Source organism: Neofelis nebulosa, chromosome 17, assembly GCF_028018385.1.
Source record: "Neofelis nebulosa isolate mNeoNeb1 chromosome 17, mNeoNeb1.pri, whole genome shotgun sequence".
Lineage (NCBI taxonomy): Eukaryota > Metazoa > Chordata > Mammalia > Carnivora > Felidae > Neofelis > Neofelis nebulosa.
The window spans coordinates 8,380,128-8,402,397 of NC_080798.1; the positions used below are offsets into that span (position 1 = coordinate 8,380,128).

At 59.6% G+C, this 22,270-nt stretch overlaps 2 protein-coding genes across 10 annotated transcripts in view; one reads left to right on the plus strand and one right to left on the minus strand.

Moving 5' to 3' along the window:
* IL4I1 (interleukin 4 induced 1) overlaps positions 1 to 9,607 on the plus strand; it is a 38,378-nt gene extending 28,771 nt beyond the window's left edge. For 3 of the 9 annotated variants that reach the window (XM_058706709.1, XM_058706708.1, XM_058706711.1), the window contains 7 exons: positions 726 to 898; positions 4,315 to 4,553; positions 5,209 to 5,321; positions 5,748 to 5,949; positions 7,646 to 7,714; positions 8,039 to 8,175; positions 8,667 to 9,607. In XM_058706709.1, the coding sequence (XP_058562692.1) occupies positions 726 to 898; positions 4,315 to 4,553; positions 5,209 to 5,321; positions 5,748 to 5,949; positions 7,646 to 7,714; positions 8,039 to 8,175; positions 8,667 to 9,588 (1,855 nt within the window). In that variant the 3' untranslated portion in view covers positions 9,589 to 9,607. Of the gene's footprint in view, positions 1 to 725; positions 899 to 2,351; positions 3,924 to 4,176; positions 4,212 to 4,314; positions 4,554 to 5,208; positions 5,322 to 5,747; positions 5,950 to 7,645; positions 7,715 to 8,038; positions 8,176 to 8,666 lie in introns of those variants that run through there. The other 6 variants (XM_058706710.1, XM_058706716.1, XM_058706712.1 and 3 more) reach the window with 4 other exon arrangements.
* Positions 9,608 to 9,861: 254 nt separating this feature from the next.
* TBC1D17 (TBC1 domain family member 17) lies at positions 9,862 to 22,211 on the minus strand. The gene is made up of 17 exons (XM_058706700.1): positions 21,968 to 22,211; positions 21,589 to 21,687; positions 21,285 to 21,359; positions 17,087 to 17,210; positions 16,166 to 16,373; positions 15,642 to 15,753; positions 15,373 to 15,531; positions 14,914 to 15,042; positions 14,715 to 14,818; positions 13,787 to 13,881; positions 13,237 to 13,353; positions 13,033 to 13,133; positions 12,853 to 12,952; positions 11,562 to 11,659; positions 11,283 to 11,399; positions 10,672 to 10,758; positions 9,862 to 10,581 (listed from the first exon to the last, which is right to left on the minus strand). The coding sequence occupies exons 1-17, from the start codon at positions 21,986 to 21,988 to the stop codon at positions 10,363 to 10,365; spliced, it is 1,965 nt and encodes a 654-aa protein (XP_058562683.1). The 5' UTR covers positions 21,989 to 22,211; the 3' UTR covers positions 9,862 to 10,362.
* Between the last annotated feature and the right edge of the window lie 59 nt (positions 22,212 to 22,270).

Genomic DNA, 22,270 nt, shown 5'->3' on the forward strand with positions numbered 1-22,270 from the left:
AGCCACCCAGGCGCCCCTAATGCCATTTTTAAATGTGGTAATGGCATTGTGGTTTTTTTGTTTTTTGTTTTTTTAGTTTAGTTTGAGAGACAGCACAAGTGGGGGAGGGGCAGAGAGAGAGGGAGAGAATCCCGAGCAGGGTCCATGCTGTCCATGCGGAGCCCAATGTGGGGCTCAAAACTCATGAACCGTGAGATTGTGACCTGAGCCAGAACCAAGACTCGGATGGATATTTAAGTGACTGAGCCACCCAGGTACCCCTGTAGTTTTGGTTTTTGGTTTTTGTTTTTTTAAAGCAAATGAGTTCATATATTTTTTTAGAGAAGTTGGTTGGCAAACTACAGTTCCACTTCCTGATTTTGTAAATGAATTTTTATTGGAACACAGCCACAACCAATTCATTTATACATGCTGTGGCTACTTGGAGGGCAGAATTGAGTAGACAAGACAGATGGTGTGGGCCAAAAAGCCCCACATATTTACAGAAAAAGTTTGCAGACCCCTGTCTTCGAGAAGCATCCTGAAGTATTTACCTACAAAATAATAAGATGTCTGGTATTTGCTGTAAAATAATCCGAGGAGGAAAGAGAAAATGTGAATGAAACAAGATGGGCTAGGAGGAGACGGATGCACTTGAGTTCGGCATCCTAGTCTCTCTGTTGTTACATATGTTTGAAATTTCCATAATGAAAGGCTTTTGAGAAAGGAGGACCTGCTGTCCACAGCCTCACCACTGTTCTGACTTCACACCAGGACGCTGGCACCTTTAATCTAACAGGAATCAGGACAAAGCCACCATCATTCACCCCGTTTCCGCACACGCCCGAAGATGACTTCTGTCCCCGGCTAACCAGAAAGGCCATGGGCACTGAGAGGGCCCCCCAGAGCCAGCTGTGCAGTGAGTGCCCGCCCCCATGGGGCCCAGGGATTCTGGAAACTGGGGAAGGAGGGGCAGGAGGGCTCCGTAGGAAGGGGGACTCTGTCCAGGAGTCAGGCCATAGATCAAGGGCCTCTGGTAAGTCTGTCCTCTGCTCTCTGTACCCCTCCCCGATCCAGGCCCGGAGCCCTGACTTCCACCTGGGGCCCTGGACATCCCCTGGGCAAGGCCCTGCCCTCTTCTGAGACTTGGGGAAAGTTTTAGTACCAACCACTCCTGGTCTTTGAACTGACTCTGGGAAAGCAATATATGTAGGCACTAGCCCTCTCCCCTGCACATCTGTGTGGCTGCCACTATTTCTTTTCCTGCCCCCATACCCACGTCCGTCCCCATCCTGCACCATATCTGGCCACCTGTGGGAGTTCTGTTCAACATCAACCTAAGCCTAACCCAGTGGTTCTTAGCCAGGGTGATTTTGTGTCCCCTTCCCCGGAGAATGATTGACAATGCCTGGAGACAGTGTCTTTTGTCACACTTTGAGGGGCGGGTGCTGCCGGCATCTAGAGGGTAAAGGCCAGTGAGGCTGTTCGGCATCCTACGATGCACAGGATGGTCCCCACCAAGATGGCCCCCAATGTCAACAGTGCCGAGGCAGAGAGACCCTGCCCTGACCCCCTCCCTAGTTCACAAGCCTGAGCTTTCTGCTGGTTAAAAAAGTGCTTAAGAACATGGGACTGGAGCCAGGCTGCTGGGATCACACCCAGGTTCTGCTACTTCTTAGCTGGTGACTTCGCTGGGCCTTGGTTTTCTCCACCGTGAAATGGGGACAGCTAAACCCACCTTGTCAGAATTGTTCCCGGAGTAAATGAAGTGAAGCATGTCTGGCACGTGGTACTAAACAGCACCCAGTCATGTTATAGGTAGCAAGATCAATCAGGCCTGGCCCTAGTAGGGCTCCTGCTCCCTCAGGCGCTGCTGGTTTCCAGTCCTGGGTGGTCTCATGAGTTGGGTTCCTCTCCCTTCCTTTCCCTGTCCTGCTGAGCCCCTTGGGTGAGGTCAGCACCCCACTTTTGTTGTAGAGTCCAGGAGGTGAGCTCGGGGCGTGCCCGGAGCCAGGGGATTTTTAAGCGCAATCCTGTGGTGGAGAGACCAGGGGGTCTACTCGGACCCCGGCAGGGCCCTCCAAACTGATCTGGGGACCGACACGGCTTGCCAAGACCAGTGCAGGAGTTCCACAGCCCTGCGGCCTCCACCCCTTTCTGCGTCCATGTTACTCCTGCTCGTGACATTGCCATGGGGAAGTAGCACAGATGGGCCTCCGGGGAGGGGCCAGCCGGACCCCCAGCTCTGCAGGCCGGGCTCCCCCTCCGACACAAGGTGTCTGGGATTAGAGGAGAAACCAGGCGGTGTGCGTGAGTAGGGCTAGAGCATGGTGTGCTCAACTCATGTTGCCATGAAGGAAAGAGGCAGGGTCTGTGATGGGGAGGCCTGGGGTGAGTCCTGGGGTCCTCCTCCCCCACCTGCCCCCTGTCCATCTGTCAGATCCCTCCTCTGCCAAGAGCAGCTCTGTGAGGTCCACAGTGAGCGCGAAGCACTGAGCACAGGACCCCATAAGTGCACGCTCACCGTGGGGACCGTCTCCGTCGTTTTTGCTGACTGTCCCCTTTGCTTTCTTGGCATTTGGCCTCAAGGCCCAAGGCTCTGTCCAGCTGATTGTGTTTCCTGCTTGGCTGCTGCCTCCCAGGCCCCTGCATCATATGTTTACTGACTCACTCAGATATACCCCCTCCAACCCCCACCCTCCACCAAACCACATCCCTCTTTGATGTACTGTTTGGATTTTCCCATCTTGTTGCTGGAGAGGATCTGCCACCAGCTGCCTGGTGCCTTCTCCCCCCACCCCAGGAAACCCCCCTGAAATTGCCTCTCTACCTCCACCCATTTCAGGGGACCCACCACGTGCCCCCTTGGCTAAAGTCCCAAGGGCCGAGGGACCCCTGCTGCCACGAGTGGGGACCCCTTGAGGCTGGGTCCTCTTGTTCTGCCTGCCCCCCTCAGGAAAAAAGCACCCCACAGACAGGTGGAGAAGGCGAAGGCCAAAGGCAGAGAGGCGGAAGCTCCGGTAGCCTTTTTGCTGAGCTCCCAGCACCCTAGTGTGAGCGGAGAGCCACAGTGGTTCTCAACGTAGGGATGGGAAGGGTGAGCACACATCCTGGGCTGCGACTTGTGCAGGGCTGGGGAGCAGGGGTGGGGGTGGGGGGTTATTCCCTGAACCCCTGCCAGCGCCCCCACGGTGACAGCAGCTGGCAGTTTCTAAGGAGCAAGTTGTAGTATTGACCCAGGCGCTTGTTCACAAGGCCTGACCTGGATTCACGGCCCCCACTTGACAGCTGGAGACCAGAACCACACAGGCAGGCACCAGGCTCAGGACCCAGGCAGGCTGGCCCCGAGCCCATGCCTCTGAGCACTGTGCTGTTGCCTGCAAGTCCCACTACTGAGTCCATTTCACGGAGGGGAAGACGGAGGCTCAGAGCAGCCATGTGGGAGGGGAGTGGAGCCAGCAAGGGCCCTTCAGGGCACAGCGACAACTAGACACAGGGACAGACTCAGACTATCACAGGGAACATGCGGCCCCAAGGCCAGACACCCCCCCACCCCTGCCCCAGGAATTAAGGAGACAGAGAGAGCACAGAGGAGGACAGACACAGGGACCCTGAGACCAGGCACCCTTAGCATGGTTACCTGAGCATTTATTTCCGGCCTTCCAACCGCCCCAGAACCATTTGGGGCAAGAGGAAGAAAATAGACTGATTTGCTTCCTCTCAACCCCCTTTCCCCAACGCCCACCCCCTCCAGCCTCAACTAAATTCTAAGCACCTGACCCTACAACCCAGGAAAGTAGTTTCATTTCCCCCACTGCAGATTTCTCAAAGGGAGGGGAGGGCGGGGCTCAGCTCATTGTTTAAGGACCAAGAAGGGGGCCAGGGCAGACCTTTGGAAGCAACAGGAGAGAGAGGGTGGTACTGCTGTCCACAGAGAGCCCAAGGTAGAGGGGAGGCTGCCAAGAAACCGGGACCCACAGAAATAGGCCCAGGGAGACAGGGCAGAGGAGAGGGGAACAGAGAAGAGAAGGACAAGGAGGGCAGGGACGGGGACAGGGGGGCAGATAGGTGAGCACAGAACAGGAGACTGCTAGAAGGGGTAGATGGAGGCATGAGGCTCCAGAGAGACGGGTGGCCTTAGGGACGGGGCCTGGGGTGGGCCCTGTCACAGTGGCCCTTGCTTCCCCTCCAAACTAGACACCATCTCCCGCGGAGAGTTATGGCCTCGTCGGGTAAGTAAGCAGGAGAGGGGGGCACAGGGACGGGGGGGACGGAGCCCACTCTCCCCACACATACCTACTGACCTTCCCACTGATCCCCTCCTCCTCCGTCCAGCCCGGTACTTGCTCGTCCTGATCTCCATCTTCTTCAGCCTGGTGGCCTCCCTGGACTGGAAGACTTCCCATAGCAAGGATCCCTTTGAGAAATGTATGCATGATCCTGACTATGAGGTGCTGCTCAAGGTTGTGACCTTGGGCCTCAATCGAACCTCAAAGCCCCAGAGGGTGATTGTGGTTGGTGCCGGTGTGGCTGGGCTGGTAGCTGCCAAGGTGCTCAGTGATGCTGGACACAAGGTGAGAAGTGCTGCTTGCAGTCTACCTGGAGTCTTTTGTGCTGCAGGCTGGGAATCCCGGGTGTTAGGGGCCTGGCCACATCCCTGTTGAGGGGCTGGTAGGAGGTGGAGAGAGGAGCTGTGCTTTCCCCCTTGGTCTGGGGACTGAAACTGGAGGGGAGGCTGAGAGACCTTTGACCTTCCCTGCCCCACTCTCTCTCATTCCTGAGGGAAGTCCCTCTGAAAGTCCTCCAACCTCCCGGAGGGGAATTTGTGCTGGTGGCCATGGTAACTCCACTCGAGGAACACTGCCTGAGGTCTAACCACTGACTGACCCTCTCACTGAAAGCCGAGAAGGAGAATGGGCTGGGCCAGGACTTCTGTGTACGGAGGAAATCTTCCCCCTCCACCCCCACTCCCTAGGCTGGGAAGTTCCTCTGCAGTCTGGCTTGCAGTCGTCCTGCTGCAGCTGGGAAACTGCATATTGTACGTGCTTGCTAGGACATCTGTTCTCCCACCAGCTCCTCCGGCTTTTTCATGAAGAAGGGCGTCCTTCTCTAGTCTAGGTCTGGGCTGCCGTGGGGATGGAAGCTGGGTGCTGGCACAGGGTGGGGATGGGGGGGTCAGTGGGAGGAGCTGAAGGGCCCTGCTTGGTGCTCCCCACCCCCATCCCTCAGGTCACCATCCTGGAGGCAGACAACAGGATCGGAGGCCGCATCCTCACCTACCGGGACCGGAAGACAGGCTGGATTGGGGAGCTGGGAGCCATGCGCATGCCCAGCTCGCACAGGTGAGGCCTGGCCAGGCAGCCCTGTGGGCACCGAAGCCTCCCCTAGTCCCACCTCTGTGTCTCTGAGGTGCTCAGAGCTCCGTGTCCAGCCAGAGTTCCAGTTCTGCCCTCCCAACCTTGTCTCCTCCGCATCGCAAGCCCTCACCCGACCCAAGCTCTGTCCTCATTCCCACTTCAGCCCCAACGAAAGCCTGCTGGGGCTCCAAACACGATCCGAAACCCGTACACCTTCAGCCTTCCAGCCTCTCTCTCCTCTCATTCCCGGCCCCAGCTCCAGTGACCTGCCCTCCCACCCGACTCTAGCCCCGATGCAGACTCAGGCCCATCCCCAACCCCTGCCCCCCCCTCCGGAAGAGGGGCCCCAACTCCTCCCAGCCCTGGCCCCGCCCCCGCCTGACCCTCAGCAGCCTCTCCCCGCTCCTTCAGGATCCTCCACCAGCTCTGCAAGAGTCTGGGACTCAACCTGACCAAATTCACTCAGTATGATGAGAACACGTGGGTAGAGGTCAACAACCTGAAGCTGCGCAACTATGTGGTGGAGAAGATGCCAGAGAAGCTGGGCTACAAGCTGCGCCCCAGGGAGAAGGGCCACTCGCCTGAAGACATCTATCAGATGGCTCTCAACCAGGTAGGCAGCCTCGGGAGCCCCGCGGCCCGTCCCTCACACCCCTCTGCCCTCGGTCTCTGATCCGCTTCTCACGCACGCTGTCCGGACAGCCTCAGATTCTACAAAGGCCTTTGGCTTAAACTTTGGTCTTCGACCTGATGTTTTCCCCATCCATCTTGGGGGACCCAGACTTTTGTCCATGTCCCCCCTCCCCGGGTCATACCCCAGGACCCTCCGGCTCCCACCGAGCTCAGCATCTTCCCTTAACCCCACGCATACTGCCGGGTTCCCCCATCTCACGATGGCCCCATCACCCCCACCCTAGTCACAAGGCAGACAGACCCTCAGGTGCTGTCCTAGCTCCCTCCCTGTCCCTTCCACCACCAGTCAGTCCCCAGCCCCATCCCTCCTGCCCCCTGACTCTCCTGCAGTGTTCCCACCCCTCTGTCCCCACGGGCCCTGCTCTGGCTCAGGCTTTTCACCCTGTTCCAGCCCCTGCTCACAGCTCCCTATGGCTCCCCAGCGCCTTAGCCTCAGGGTCAAGCCCTGAGTGGTCTGGTTTCTCTCACCCCTCTAGCCTCATCTCTCCTCCAAGAAGTGTTTGTTATCCTCCAAAGCCTTCGGAGTGGCCAAACACCCCAGCCCTGCACTCCTTCGTACCCACAATGCTCCTTCACCATCCTGCAGCCATGCCCTTGCTCTTGCTTCCTGCCCCGCCTGGCAGGCCTTTTCCCTTTCCCACCCAGGGAAGCCTACTAATCCCCCAAGAACCAGGTCCAACGTCCCCTCCTCCAGGAAGCCTTCACTGGTGCCCTCAGGGAGGAGCCAGCCTTGGCCTCCTCTGGGAGCTCCTGTCTGGCTCCCCTCCTGGACCAGGGTGGGCACTGAGTCCAGGCCATTTCTGTGCCCTGGCACTGACCAGTTCAGGGAGCCTAGGGAGATGCAAGGTGAATGATGAGTGAGTGAGCAAAGGAGCACATGCTTTGAGGAGTTCCCCAGCCACAGGGGAAAGCCACGTGGACAGAGAAGAAGGCTAACATCAGATGGGGCTGTGAGGCTCCCAGGAAGTGAGGAGACGTGAACAGCGCAGTAAAGGATGGCCACTCATGTTTCAGGCAAAGACAAGGCAGGGGAACGAGTGCAGTGGTGTGGTGCAGGTGTCGGGGGGGCCCGAAAGTGGTCTGGGCACTGCACATAGTGCTGCAGAACGACAGCTGCCATAAGATGGTGACTGAGGGGCCCCGGGCCCTGGGGAGCCACAGGAGGGTTGTGGGCAGGGGAGGATCCAGTGAATAACCCCTCAGGGCTGACAGGGGACAGAAGGGACTCTGCTTCTGTCTGTGCCCCCGGTGATGCAGGTGACAATCACTAAGCACCAGGAGGATACAGCATTGACTAAAACAGACACGATACCTGCCTCTACTAACTCACAGACTAGGACAAGTGCAGGCCAACAGTACCCAATAGGACTGAGTGTGACACTGTCAGGGTGGGATGAAGGCTGGGGGATGAGGGGCATTAACAACTTGGGAAGAACTTCCCAGAGTGGAGGGCAAGGCCGAGGGCACAGCATGGACAAGGACCATGCTGACTTGAGCAAGAATGGTAAATGGCTGGTCATGGGCAGGTGCGGGAGGAGAACCCAGGTTTGGACCCCAAGTCTGGCTTCTGCAGTCCTGCCCCTGGAGCTCAGCACTGTCCCCTTGTTCCACCACAGGCCCTCAAAGATCTCAAGAAACTGGGCTGCAGAAAGGCAATGAAGAAGTTTGAAAGGCACACGCTCCTGGTGAGTGGGGGCCTTGGCGTCGCCGTCTGAGAAACAGAAACAAGGAGGGCACCCATGGGCTTTGGCCCTGGAGTCAGAAGGCAGGAGTCCCGGACTCCAGGCCTGCCACGGCCCTCCTGCCTGACCCGAGGCGGCACACGGCCCTCTCTCTGGGCTTGCGTCCCTCCTCTGGATGGCTAAGCTTCAGAGAACCGTACTAATAAGCTCACGGTCCTGTCACGGAACCAGGAGGCTCAGCCTGGGAGGGACCCCCATGGGAGCGGGGACAGAACAGGCAGGTGCAGGACGCTTGGGTCCTGACCCGGGCGCGCACCCATCCCCCAGGAATACCTCCTCGGGGAGGGGAACTTGAGCCAGCCGGCCGTTCGGCTCCTGGGAGACGTGATGTCCAAGGACGGCTTCTTCTATCTCAGCTTCGCGGAGGCCTTAAGGGCCCACAGCTGCCTCAGCGACCGGCTCCGGTGAGAGGCGGGGCCAGTGGACAGGGCGGGGCCGACGAGGGCCAATGCGGGCGAGAAACGGAGTGGGCGGAGCCGTTGGCGTTGGGTGGGGCGGGACTGGCGGGAAAGGAGCCGGACGCACAGGTGCGGGAAGGGGCACAGAGGGCGGAGAGACGCGGAGCTTCGCGTCTGGCCACACGCGCCCTCTCGTCCCGGGTCCTCCGGAGGAACTGGATAAGAATGTTCCCGGAAAAAGGTGTGGCTCAGAGAAGAGACGGGGTTCCCGGGTCGCACATTCTCTGCTCCCTGGTCCTCCGGGTGATGTCAGGGACTGGCGAGGTCAAGGGTAGATGAATGGGCGGGGCCCGCGAGAAGGGGCAGGATAAGAGGGGACCCGGCAGGTGAAAACTAGGATGGGTACCGGGGAGTGCCCAGGGCGGGGCCCGCGGGAAGGAGCCCACGAGGCAGGGCAGTGCCCGAGCTCCCGGATCACGCTGTCGCCCTGCCCGCAGGTACAGCCGCATCGTGGGCGGCTGGGACCTGCTGCCGCGCGCGCTGCTGAGCTCGCTGTCGGGGCCAGTGTTGCTGCACTCGCCTGTCGTGGCGATAACGCAGAGGACGCACGATGTGCGCGTGCACGTCGCAAGCTCGCGCGGGGCCCGGAGTCTGAAGGCCATGACCGCGGATGTGGTGCTGCTCACCGCCAGCGGGCCGGCGCTACAGCGCATTGCCTTCTCGCCGCCGCTGACGCGGAGGGGGCAGGAGGCGCTGCGCGCGCTGCACTATGTGCCGGCCACCAAGGTGTTCCTGAGCTTCCGCCGGCCCTTTTGGCACGACGAGCACATCGAGGGCGGCCACTCGAGCACCGCCCGCCCGTCGCGCGTGATATTCTACCCGCCGCCGGGAGAGGGCGCGCTGCTTCTGGCTTCGTACACGTGGTCGGACGCGGCCACCGCCTTCGCCGGCCTGAGCCAGGACGAGGCGATGCGCGTGGCGCTCGATGACGTGGCGGCGCTGCACGGGACGATCGTGTACCGGCTCTGGGACGGCAGCGGCACAATCAAACGCTGGGCCGAGGACCCACACAGCCAGGGCGGCTTCGTGGTGCAGCCGCCGACGCTCTGGCAAGACGGCGGGGACGACGGGCAGGACTACGACTGGTCAGTCCCCTACGGCCGCATCTACTTCGCCGGTGAGCACACGGCCTACCCGCACGGCTGGGTGGAGACTGCTGTCAAGTCGGCGCTGCGCGCGGCCGTGTTAATCAACAGCCGCGAAGGGCACAGCCGCGAGGGGCACACGCTGGTCAACGAGGAAGGGCTCGTGCGCCAGGTGCCCAGCCGCACCCGGTGCGAGTTCCAAAAGGCTGGTGCCACCCACGCTCCGGCCCCACATGGGATGACCGCTCAGCACACCAAGAGACCCGAGCATTAAAAATGTATTTTCAGAAAAAGCCGTGTGGTTCAGTAGCTTCCCCAATGTGCACGAAGCAAAGCCGTTAGCCTTCGCGGTGGAAGGAGCTGCGCCTCGTTCTGGGGCCGCAGCAGCTGTCCTACTTCTTCCTGGGCCGTGGGGCCCCACCGGGGGAGGGGGAGAGGAGGGACCAGATGGACACCGCTTTGTGCCGCTGGTAGATGGTAATCACGGTGCCCACTCCGGCTGTCACCAAACAGAGGAGCCCTGATGTCAGTAATAGCCCAGCAGGCAGTGGGTTAAACACGAGTTTATTGTTTTCACGTAACAAGAAGCTGGTGGGCAGAGTCCCTAGAGTGTCTCAACAGCTCTGCAGGCCCTTCCATCTCGGTTATGTCCCGGACGTGTCCCCGCAAAGCTACCGGTGGCGGCCATACCCCAGCACTTCCTCCTCATTCCTCCAAAAGCCCCAAATCCAGGCGGGTAACAATAGCCCTACCTCCACGAGCCCCCCAAAGGCCTCCTCTGACGTCTCATTGGCTGGGTCGGGACCACGTGATCAGGCGTCAGCAGAGCAGCAAGGCCACCACCCCCTCCCCATCCAGGTCCACGCCAAGATAGCCGCCTCCTTCACCTACACGAGGCCAGCTGGACACGGGAAGTGTCAGTTTAATGAGGTGGGCTCATTAGGAGCCGCGGGAGGTACGGTGGGGAGGCCCGCCCTCTTCGCACACTTCCTCCCCAGCCTCTGCGATCTGGATAAAGTGCTTGTGCCGGGCAGGCCGGCCGGGAGGGTTAAGACTTCACGCTTTCCTCTTCCTCCCCCTCCTCTTCCTCCTCCTCCGGCAGGATCTCCAGGCTGCTGTCCGGCTGCGGGGCTGTGTCCTCGGGGGGCGGTGGGGCCGGTGGGGCCCGGGTGGGCGACAGAGGCAGTGGGGAGGCAGGGGGCGAGGGGCTGTGGGGCTCTGTGGGTGGCACCAGACCCAAGACCTCCTGCACGTTGTGGGGCAGCTCCTGCAAAGTCGGCAGGTGGGAGCGAAAAGTCAGTGGTTTTACCGGGGGCGGCGGGGCAGGGAAGGGTGTTGGCAGAAGTCGGGGGCTCACCGGGCAGGCGGTCAGCTGCCGGTAGAGGGCCTCGGCCCGCGTCAGCACGTCCTCCACGCTCAGCTTCATGGTCAGCTCGTTGATGTGCTGTGGGAAGGGGTGGATCAGCCCTGCAGGCCTACGGGCCCTCAACCACCACCGCCCCAGCGCCCATTCCGTGCCTCTGGCTGGGGATATAATGGAAGAAAGACAGACTGGGGAAATGGGGGCTGGGGAGAGGACGAGGTCATGCCCTCAGGCTGCTTGCCAGATGCAAGCACAGTGAAGGGAAAGGGCACTGAGCTCCACCCCTATGGCCCTGTCGTGCATTAACGTGATAGGGAAGGGGTAGGTCCCCCCTCACGTGCTGGCCGCACCCCATAAGGGTGCTGCTGGCAGCCAGGGATAGGATGGGGTAGGGAAAACAGCCCGATGTCACGGCCATGGTGCTCACAGCTTAGCCAACCGCACTTCCCACAATCCTGTTTTGAGTAGTTGCTACCCCAAGGCAAAGTGTGGCATGGGCACAGCACCAGCCTCTGCGGAGTTCACACCTGAGCTGCCTTGAAACGCTTACGCAGGTCAGGACTGGCAGGGAGAAGGGGAGGACTGGGAAGGAGCCAAGGCCTCACCTTGAGGATCTCATTGGAGCCAAAGCCAGAAAGCATCAGGGTGTCTCGTTCCATGTCCAGAATGGCACAGGCCACCAACAGGTGCAGATTGGGGCCAGGGAGCCCCGTCCACAGCACCTGGGAGGGCCAGAGGGAGGAGTCACCGCGCAGTCTCTGCCTGAGGTCCCACCCAGGTCTGCCTCACCCCTGCCCACTCCCCCCCCCCACAACCTCCCAGCCTGGGGTTGCTGACCTATTTCTCCTTCCTGTTCACCCACCGACCCAAACTGGGGGGCCCACCTCCCACAGCCGAAGGACGTCCGGGAAGGGGAATTCTCTCTTGAACCAGATGAGCAGCCACCGGAAGCAGAAGCAGAGAGAGCCAGAGTCCTGGGAGTCTGGAGGAAGACAGTGGTGGGGAGGGGAGGTGCTGAGCAAAGAGCAAGCCCCAAAGCCGTTCCAACCCCATTCTCATTTACAGTGTGCACGGTGGTCAGACTGCGACTCTAAGAAGTTATCTCTGTCGTAAGAATCTCCACCAGTCTAGGCAAGGAGCTTATGCCCAGCATGGGGAGGCTTCAGCAGCGAGCCAGGAATGCTCTGTGTCCGCAGGAACCTTCCAGACTCCAGATGAGGTGAGCCAGTCCCATTTCCCACCTTCACATAAAAGGGGTGCAGTGTGCACTCGAGGAAAAAAATAAAAGGTACCAATACCCAATGCTGGTGGAGGCGTGAGGAAACGGGACGCTCGTGACACATGTGTACTCGGCTAGCAAAAAAAAAGTTGGTAAAAACTTCCAGGAAAGCAGTGACGGGAACAAACATTTCAAAAGCCGTGAAACTATCTCCTGCCCTGAATACAATTTCACTTCTTGGGATTTAACCTAAAATAATCATCCCAACTATGGTCATTATGATGAGAAACTGCCAATAACTGACTCGTCCGGCAGGTCAGGGGAGATCTAGTCTTGTAGGCACTTACGGCAGACACAACACCTGGTCCGGCAGCTAGTGTCCAGGCGCCCCTGGAAGTGGCCTGTGCTTTCCTGGACTGCCTCCTCTTTGGTGAGGCGATCTTGGCAATAGCTCCCTCCCCCAGGGCCACCCTAACGTCAGTGAGGAAACGCCCCTAAAGAACCTAACTCATCTGTCACCGGCGTTCAGAAAGAACCATATTATCGACAGCAGCTTTGACTTTCCTTATCGGGATTCCCTGCGTTTTTTACATCCAACAAGCAACGAAGAATAATTTTGAGGCCGGAATGCAGCGGGCCCAGCCCCGGGAGCCCCGACAACCAGTTTGCAATCCTGGTTCAAGGTGGGTGGAGGGACGAAGTGCTAGCAGCCGCGCCCAGCCCCCACCCCTTCCATCTGCGAAGTAAGGGGCTTGGGGAGCGTGGGGGAGGGGGGGGCACATGGGGAGCGTGGATGCGTCTGTGCCTGTGGGGAGGTTTGCTCCCAAGGGCAATCCTGCGTAAATTTTGGGTTCTGGGTTATGCGGGGAGACATTTCTCTCGTTTGGATCAGGACCAAATGTCCCGGACACCGTCTGTGGCCCCGCCACCCACTGACCGCCCGCTGGGACGCCTACCCAGGAAATCGCAGAGCGACGGGTCCAGCACCCTCAGGAGCAGTAGGAGCTGCCCGAGCTGCCGCTTCATCGTCTCCTGACTCTCCTCGAAGTTCCCGTGCTGCAGGAGGGACGGCGAGATGAGGAGCCAGACCCCGGTCCCTGGAGGGGTCTGTCTCCCATGCCCGCGTGGGGCCTCACCACGAGCTCCATGAAGCCACAGAAACACCAGAAGGCATCCACCTCATTCTGAATGACGTAGAGGATCGGGGAGAGGAGGTCACTCATGCCCTGGACGTAGCCTGGGGGAACACGAGGTCAGGGCCCGGCCTAGGCCCTCAGCACCCCGCCCCCCTCCCCAAGGGAAGGCCGGACCCCCAACCCCTCCCCGGGCCGGCGTCGCACCGAGGTCGAAGTGGTACATGCAGTAGGTGAGGAGGATGTCGTTCAGCAGGCCCAGCCCTGGGTTCTCAGGACCCTCATAGAACTTGTTGGTCCTGTCGGTCCGGCTCACGTCTCTCTCTGCGGAGACAGGGCGCGGGATGCCAAAGTAACGAGGCTGTGGGGGCCCATCCCTGCTGGCTGTGGGCACCAGCCCCCGCTCCTCCCTTCCACAGACCCCGGGCAGGTGTGAGTCGGTCCAGAAACCGTCTCGGGCGCTCTCACGTGAGGCGCCCTGCTTCATGCTTGGCCAGGTCGCTGCATCCTCCCAGCCACCAACAGTCACTGAGCCATCCACAGGTGGGAAACTGAGGCCCAAGGAGGCAAAACCACTCGCCAAGGCCTGACGGTACGCAGACGGCAGGCTGAGCCCAAGGAGTCTGGCTCCCTTCCCCTACTCCCCATCTCCTCACTGCAGATAACCTCATCCCTTTTCTTGGGAAGGTAGGGGGCTCCCCTGTCCTCTCCCTGCCATTTCCCATCTCCCCGCCCCAGCCCCGGCCCCGCGACCCACCGATGAGGCTGCGGTAACCGTGCAGCAGTGAGTTCCTCCGCTCCTGCTCGGGGCTCACAGATTTCCACTGCAGCTTCATTCGGAAATACTCATCCCTGAGGGGCCCGGAGAGGGGTCACACAAGGCCACGACGCAAGCCACCCAGTCGCCCTCGCCCCTGTCCCCGTGCTTCCCCTTTCTGACATGTCTCACAACACACAACAGCCTTGTGAACTCTACACCCGACGTGGGGCTCAAACTCACGACCTCAAGATCGAGAGTCGCACGCTCTACAGTCTGGACCAACCAGGCACCCCCCCCCCCCCCGCCCTGTTGCAGGCTTTTGTTCCAAGTCTGTCATCCCCACTGGACAGAGAGCACTGGGGCAGGGACCAGGACATACACAGTGGGGTCACAGTATGTACCAGGAAGGAGGAGAACTGGGCCCGTGGGGTTAGGAGGACCGCCACCGAGTGCTGATGGCGGCAACGTTATGGTCTTGGAATGGAACAAGCGATGGACATGGGAGATGGACCGGCCTGCCCACCACCGTCTCCCTGTGCCAGGGCCGGTGCCCGCACGTGCCAGGCTCTTGACTGACCTTTCGGGAGCCAGCCTACCTGTGCATCTGTGATGTAACAGGTGCCATGCCGTGATAGAGGGATATGTTCAATTTGGGGGGTGGGAGCTGGGCAAGGGCGGGGGGCGGCAGGCCCACAGTTTCTCACTCGTGTTTTCTTTTTTTTTTTTTTAAGTTTATTTATTTTGAGATTGTGAGCGAGGGAGAAGCAGAGAAAGAGGAGGTGAGAGAGAATCATAGGCAGGCTCCGTGCTGCCGGCACAGAGCCTGATGTGGGGCTCGAACCCGCGAACCGTGAGATCACGACCCGAGCCAAAACCAAGAGTCAGATACCTAACTGACGGAGCCCCCCAGGCGCCCCTCACTCACGTTTTCTTGCGCACGTGGGCCTTGTGCTCCTCGGCTGAGCCCTCCCAGCTGAGGTACCCCAGGAGGAACTTCCAAGCTTCGCGTCTCAGGCCAGGGCTCAGACCCTGGGGGAGAGAGCGGGGCCCGCCGCTCAGAGGAGCCTCCCCCTGGCCGCCGGCTGGCCCTCCCCAGTCCTCTGCCCACCCACCCGGCGCCTTACCCCCGAGAAGATCCGGGCCTTCAGCATGGGGACTTGCTGAAGGCGGCCCTCGGGGCCCACATGGCGGGCCCACTCCTCCTCTGTGACCGGAGGTGCCCGCTCCACGGCTGGCCGCGGGCCCAGCTCCACCTGCGTGACACAAGGCAAGTGAGCTCAGGGCCTCACCCATCCTCCGCAGGCCGCCTGCACGGCAGCTCAGAGCCCTCCTTAGCGCCACGGACAGTTAACGTTCAGGGTGGGGAGCATCTCCTTCCCCGGGTCAGCTCCAAAGTCACCCTCCGTGTCAGGAAGGTCCTCCCCGAGCGTCACAGGCTATAAGCATTTTCCTCGAGGTCACTCACACGATCTGGTGAGAGTGGTGCTCTGTCGTCCCCGTTATTGTGGAAAAGGGGACCCAAGGAAATGTGGTCGCCCGCCAAGGTGACGGCCAAAACACAGCAGGGTCCACCTGATACTCACACAGGAGATGACCTCGAACCCGGGCTCAGGCTCGTCATCGGGCGGTGGAGGAAGGTCGGGGGAGGCCCCCTCTGGGTGTGGCTGCAGGGCTCCCCGGAAGAAGTTGGTCACACGGGAGAAGCCGCCGAAGGTGGTGGAGTAGGGGTCCTGGAGGAAGCGCTGTGGACAGGGCCAGAGGGCGGTCACGGCTCCACCCCACCCTGCCCCGCCCACCAAGGCGTCCACCCCTCCCTGCCCACAGCGGCCCAGCCCGGCACCGCGACACTCACGGACACCACGTTGGAGCTGTCCTGGTCAAAGAGCTGGAGGTGGTGGAAGGAGCTGGAGAGGGCCGAGGAGTCGTGGGGGAAGACAAGGTAGAGGCGGGAGTCCTGCGGGGAGCTGGGGAGGGGCAGGTGCGGTGACACACTGGGTGTCACCCAGCTACAGCGGCCCAGCTGCCCTTGGGGAGGCCCTCGCCTCAGCTGGACCCTAGGGGTGGGCACACAACCCAGGGCTGGCCGGTGAGAGGCGGCTCCAGGATGCCGCTGGAGAAGGAACTGCTTCTGTCACCGGGGCCGCTAGGCCAGGCCTGCAGGGGCCCCCAGAGAGTGATACCAGCTCTGATGCAAAGAGAGCAATTCTTCCTAACGTTCCAGGGCCCGGGTCCTGCCTGAAACCAAACTACCGTTTGGCTTTGCGGTTACACGCACCAGTGGATTCCCCCTTTCCTGCCTTTAAAGCAGTCTGTTTCTTTCACAGCCCCGAGGGGCCGGGCCCCGGGCACAAAGGCCGGTGCTGGAGGAAGGCTCACCTGGCCAACAGCAGGTAGCGGCTGAGGACACGGAGGAGGGCGCGTGTACCCCCGCGGTGAAAGTGTAGTGCGGGCAGGGAGCCTCCGGCCTGGGTCACCAGGACCAGGTAGGCCCAGCTGAGACCTGGCTTAGACCGGCGGATGGACTTGAGCTCCCCCAGACTCACCGAGAAGGCCCAGGAGCCCCGGGGAGAGCTGGGCTCTGCACCTGGAGAAGAGAGCTGTGTTGGGAACGGGCGCAGGGAGCCCAAGGCAGCACACACATCTCCCAGGAGCCCTCTGGGAGCCCTGGGTCACCTCCTGTCTCCTCAGAAACACCCACCGCGGACTTGCTCCGGAACCTCCCTCGGCTCTCAGGGTGACGGCTGTGTTCCTCGAGCTGGTGGCAGGCCCCTCGGGTCTACCCCCTGCCCGTCTTGTCTCCAGTTCGTTCTCCAGACCCCACACTCAGGCCACAGCTCGAGTTTCCTAAATACACCCGATGCCCTGTGCCTCTGGCCTTGGACGGCTGCTCTCTCTGCTGGGGAGAAAACTCCCAGGTGTTGCCCCCCTGCCCCGCCCCCAGAGCCAGAGGCTGGCATCACCTCTTCCCAGAAGGCTTTTCTACTCCCCAGAGGGGCTAGATGCCTCCTCTGGGGCCCCCAGCACCCTGTTGAACTCCAGAATAGCCCAAATCACCCTGTGACTCTACAACTGTCCACCCCCACAGCTGATGAGGGAGGGAGCCCAGTGAGATGAGCAAGGTTGGAAGCCCCGGGGACCCTGCCAGGCTGGACCTGGACTGGGGACAGTCCTGCACCCGATCCATTCTCCTGAGACTGGAAGGCCATCTTGACTGTGACCAGCAAAGCCTGTGGAGCCATGACCGCGGAGGGTAAGCTGTGTCTCCACCTGCCCCTCAGGGGCACCGGCTCAGCCTACCTCTAGTGGGCTCTGAGTGGCGGGGCTGTGGCCGCACAGTGCTGATGACAGCCCAGTCCGGTTCGTAGCCGGGGTCAAAGGTTGGTTCCTCCTCAGAGGTGCAGGCGTCACCCCCACTCACATCCTTGGGGTAGGAAGATAAAGAGAGCGAGGGGCTGTAGATTCAGGACTTCCAGATCCGAGCTGTGAGGCTGCCCTCGAAGGCGGCCCCGTTGAACAAATAGGGCAACTGAGGCAGAGAGGGGGCACAATACTTGCCCAGAGTCACCCGGTGCGGCCAGGGACCGGGATAGGGCCAGGACTCAAAGCCAATCTCCTGGTGGCTCTAACCCAAGCACCACCACACGGGGGAGCACAGAGAACACCCGGGACTGTGCGCTCCGCCCGCCGACTGCCGGTGGGCACAGTGCTTAAAGTTAAGCAGCCGGTAGTCACTGGGGCAACTCAAATCAAAGCCACCATCAGGTACCCTTCACACTCACCAGGACGGTGAGGATTAAAAAGACCGGTTAAGAGAAGCACTGGTAGAAAAAACGGAACCGCATATACTGCCCCGGGAACGTAAATGGAAGGAGCTGCCGCGGAAAAACCTGGAAGTTCCTCAAAAGGTTAAATGTACAAGTACCATACACCCCAGCGGTTCTACTCCCAGGCGTATACCCAAGAGAAATGAAACCAAGCGTCCACACTTGAACGCACAAACGCTCAGAGCAGGATTATTCATAACAGCCCCAAAGGGGAAACAACCCAACCGACGCGTGAGCAAAATGTGTGGGGCTCCATTTATACACCACGTCCAGGAAAGGCCAAGCCAGAGAGACGGATTACTGGTTGCCAGAGGCTCGGGGAGGAGAGGATGGGGAGCAGGGGCCAACGGGTGCAGGGGTTTCTCCGGGGCGGGGGGGAGGGGGGGTGATGAAATGTCCTGGACTTAGACAGTAGTGACAACTGCCAAGACTTTGCGAACAGAGAAACGCTCGCCTCTGTACTTTAAGAACTTAAGTTCTTCTGTAACCATGTGCTTTATCGTAAGTGAATTTTACCTCAATAAAAGAGGCAACTCACAGGTTGTTACGAAAACAAGTAAAGTGCCCTGCGTGGGGCCTGCTGGCGGATTTGGGTAAGCAGTGCAGGTGAGGGCCGTGCTGAGGGTCACAGTGCGGTCCCGGCCAATGGTGCTGGCCGCGGGCCATGGGGAAGGACAGGGAGGGGATGGGAGTCCCTTCACAGGACGGTATGCCTTCCTGTCAGGCAGAGGTTGGAAGGCGAAAACTACATTTCCCTGGCTCCTCTGCAGCTAGAGGTCAGGACGCAAGACAGAGGCTACCGGAAAGCAGAAGCAAGGCAAAGGCAACTTCTGGCTGCGCTGGCTGTGTTTGGCTGACGAAGAAGACTCCTGTTTTCCCCACACACAGAGAGGCGACTAGGGTAGAGGTGGTGGCTAGCTCAGTCTCCCAGTGCCAGGTACTAGCCTTGTAGGGCCCAAGCAGCTTCCTGCCCTTGGGTGGCAGCTGGTGGTAGGGACCGCTCCCAGGATGATCTCTCCCCGCTCCCTCATTTTGGCAGTGGCGGCAGCTCCCCTGGCAGGTCAGTTCTGCAGGGTCAGTCCCGTTCTATCAGCCCTTGAAAAAACTCTACAGGCCTCTCCCTGCCAGCAGGAGGGTGGCCTTTAATCCTTCCCTGCTGAAAGTAACTGGTGTTTTGTGCCTCCTACGATGAAACCCTGCGTGATGGGACCCTGTTGGAAGGACACAGACAGTGGATCCACCCAAAAGCCATTTCCGCTGCTCCCTCCAGGCTGACGGAGCCCCTCCCACGACAGAAGTTAAAACCTCCCCGTGTTTCCTTTCCCAGCCTTCCCTGTGGCTCTGAGTGGCCGTAGGGACCCAACTCTGGCCAGTGGGAGCTGAAATGACACCTGTGGGGAATGTAAAGGGAAATCCCTGATTTAAAAAAGGCACGTACAGGGACCGAACACCCCATTTAGAACAGCCTTTGGGTGCCGTTGATGGAGAACATGGTGTCTGTAACTGTGGCAGCCAACCAGGGCCAGAAGGGAGTCAGAGACACCCATCCACAAGGCTGCTGAACCAGCCCTGGCAAAGCCATCCCTGCCCTGCGTGTCTTGTGAGATGAATTTGATGTTTCGACGTTTACATGACAACGAGAGTCAGTGCTGCCGTCTGCGAATGTTTGCAGCTCTCTACTCCTTGGGCACACAGCAGGATCACTGTTCGCTGAACTCTACTGGCTGGATGGAGCCATGCAGCTAGTCCTGACCAAGGGGCTGGGATGTCTCCAGGATGGACTGCTGAAATGCCGGGGAAGAACTCTCCCTCTGCCACAAGGAACGGTGGTTTCTAAGACAGCCACTCTAGCAGCACGCCTCCCCGAGTAATCGTGACGAACAGAGCTCCTTGGCCAACCTGCAGCACACATATAAAGTGAGCAAAAACAGCCAAAAAGGCTGGCGCTCCAGCAGCCTCTTTGGACCACAAGGCAGCCGTGAGGATGCATCCCGTGTGCTGGGGATGGCACAGCTAAGATGGAAGGGACCCGCCGTCTTCTGGACTTTTCAGCTGGAGAGGTATGAGCTTCTATCTAGCTGAAGCCACTGTTATTTCCATTTCTATCCCACGTAGCCAAATATAACTGCTAACTGATGCCGAGAGTTTGTGGGAAATCGAGAAAGACAGATGTGAATGGCACCCTGCCTGCCCCCCTCTTCTCTGCCTTAAAAAGCAGATGCAGGGGCTCAGCTCAAGCAGCCATTTAAAGGTGACCAGGGCAAGCGTGGTCTGGTCTCACCGATCCAGGCCCCAGGGTCACCAGCCATGGCCCGTAGCCCCATACGTCTTCGGCAGTCTTGTGAAACAAGAGAAATAAACTCGTCGGCTTAATTTGTTGTCGGCCAGATGTTGTGTTCCTTGGATTAATACGCTGTATGCACCTGTGCCTTTTCTGCTGAAACCCGTCTCAGTGAGTTTCTGTGGGTCAAAAGTAAGACTGCCAAGGAGAACAGCAACATTTTCAAGAAAGGCACTCAGACCGCCCGTGAGGCTGATAAAAATGCAGAATCCTGGCTGGTTCTTCCTCAACCTCCGGAAGCCAGATCCCACAACGGATTCCTGGAATCGCCACTTGTAATGCTCCCACGCTAGGTTATTCAAAGCTCCACTGCCCCAGGTCAGGCTTCATTCTCTCTCCCTGGCCCAACACAATAACCTCTCCCTGGCCTCCCAGCCTCCAGTCTCCCTCCATTGAGACCTTCTGCCCACCCCCCACATGGTTTCCCATGGAAACTTTCCACACCCACACTCTTCTCCCCCGATGTTTCCCCCAGGGCCCCTAGAACGCAGCCCAAGCTTCTCAGTCGGGCATTTCACTTCGAACTACCTTCCCGGCAAAACCCTCTACACGGGCATCTCATTCCCTCCCGTATCCTGAAATACTCTTTCTCCTACCATCCCTGAAATACTTTCTTGCCCCCTCCTCCTTCTTAGGGTTCCGGTGCCAATGTCTGCTTCCTCCGGAAATGGGCAGGGCTCTGGAATCAGAGTCTGGGTTCAAACTCAAGTTCCAACACCTCCTAGCTTTCTGACTTTGCAAACAGGGCCCCCAATCATTGTGCCTCAGTTCCCCTAAATACAATGGGGGCGGGGACTAAGGCAGGGTCTGATTGAGACTCATCTCTGGTCCCAGCACAGAACCTGGTGACAGAAAGCCTCAGGAGTCTGTAATAACGAGAAGCGCAAAGTCTGGTACCCGGGGTAAGAAGGAGTACTGGTAAGTGGGCGAGTCGCCTTGGTCACGTTCAGTTTCCTCTCTGGACACGGACGGCAGACCTGCCCGAGGGGAAACGCCACACCCTTTCAAGTTCTTGTAGGCCGAGAGGCCACGGAACCCGAATCCACAGGCTGTGTTGTCCTCTTGCATTCTGGCAGGGCTCTCCCGAAGAGCAAAGGGGATGAGAGGGCAGCTGTCCCCGTGGCCACAAATCTCAGTGTCTGCTTTCCTTTGAATGGGCATCTTCAGCCCCATTTCACAGAGGGGAGGAAACCAAGGGGCAAAGAGAACCTAGATCCCAAGCAGGGTCACACAGGATCTAAGAGTTAGTCTGGGACTGAACCCAGGTCCTTCAGATGTCTTCTACCGCGGAAACCTGGAAAAAGCAAGTGGAGAAGAGAGAAAAGCCTACCTTCTTGGCGAAGAGAATCTGGGTGGAATCTCCAGCCTCCTCTACAGGAACCCACTGCAGGAGGACATCACTGTCCTGAGGAAAGGAAAGAGGAGTTTAGAAGTGCTGCCCTCCAATCTCCCCAAACCGTATTTCCAAACTTCTTCCCCAGTCTGGACCCCCAGACTTACAAAGCCCCTTCTCTCCCTCCAGTCCGCACCCCCTGCCTTCCTAAAGCCCCATCGTGACGTCCAGACCATACGCCTACAGATGCGGCCTCCATCCCGCTCTGGGCCTCCCCGAGCCCCGCTGCCTCCCGGCCCACCTTCTCCACAACGCGGATGACGCCAGCGATGAGGGAGTCCGGGTCTTGGTGCTTCTTGGCACTGGTGTGCAGGTACACGCCACCCTTCTCAAACACCACCTGGGGACAGGAACCAGTGAGGGGCGGGGCCCAAGCGCAGGTAGACGCCCAGGGGGCGGAGCCTAGGAGGGGTCCAGCCGCTCAGGGGGCGGGGCCATACGGTAAGGGTCTCGCCTAGGGCAGCGGAGGGGAGGGTGACAGCGCATTTATAAAGGAATGATGTGTTTGCTAAGGCTCAGCCGGGCTCCCAGAGCCCCGGCAGAGTCTTGGGGCGAAGCCGACCACCGGAGGGCGGCGTCTCGCAACCACAGAAGGGAAAGAATGCGTCCTCGGTGCTTACCTTGTAGCCGGCTCCCTCCATAGCCGCGGCCGAGGTCCCACTACCCAGGTCCTCTCCCTTTCCGGGTCATCGTGCTGTCACATCCGGATAGGAGACTCCCCTGAAGCCTGGACAGTGGTAGCGCCCTTGCCTGTTCTAGAACAGGAGTGGATGTAACCATCTTTCAGAATCGGGTGACTGAACTTGAACCACGAGGTCTTAAGTCACATGGCGCAAACGCTGAAGGTAGAGCAGCCCAGCGAGAGTGCGCAGACGCAGTGCTGCTTTCCTAACCGCGAAGTAAACAAGGGGGAGGATCCAAGG

What these genes read in the sequence shown, in the direction of transcription:
- TBC1D17 (XM_058706700.1), bottom strand. Translation starts at nt 21,988, where the DNA reads ATGGAGGGAGCCGGCTACAAG. An exon ending in AGATTCTCTTCGCCAAGAAG is followed by an intron (nt 17,211 to 21,284) that starts GTAGGCTTTTCT and finishes TCCTACCCCAAG; the next exon opens with GATGTGAGTGGGGGTGACGC. An exon ending in GGCAGCTGACCGCCTGCCCG is followed by an intron (nt 10,582 to 10,671) that starts GTGAGCCCCCGA and finishes CCGACTTTGCAG; the next exon opens with GAGCTGCCCCACAACGTGCA.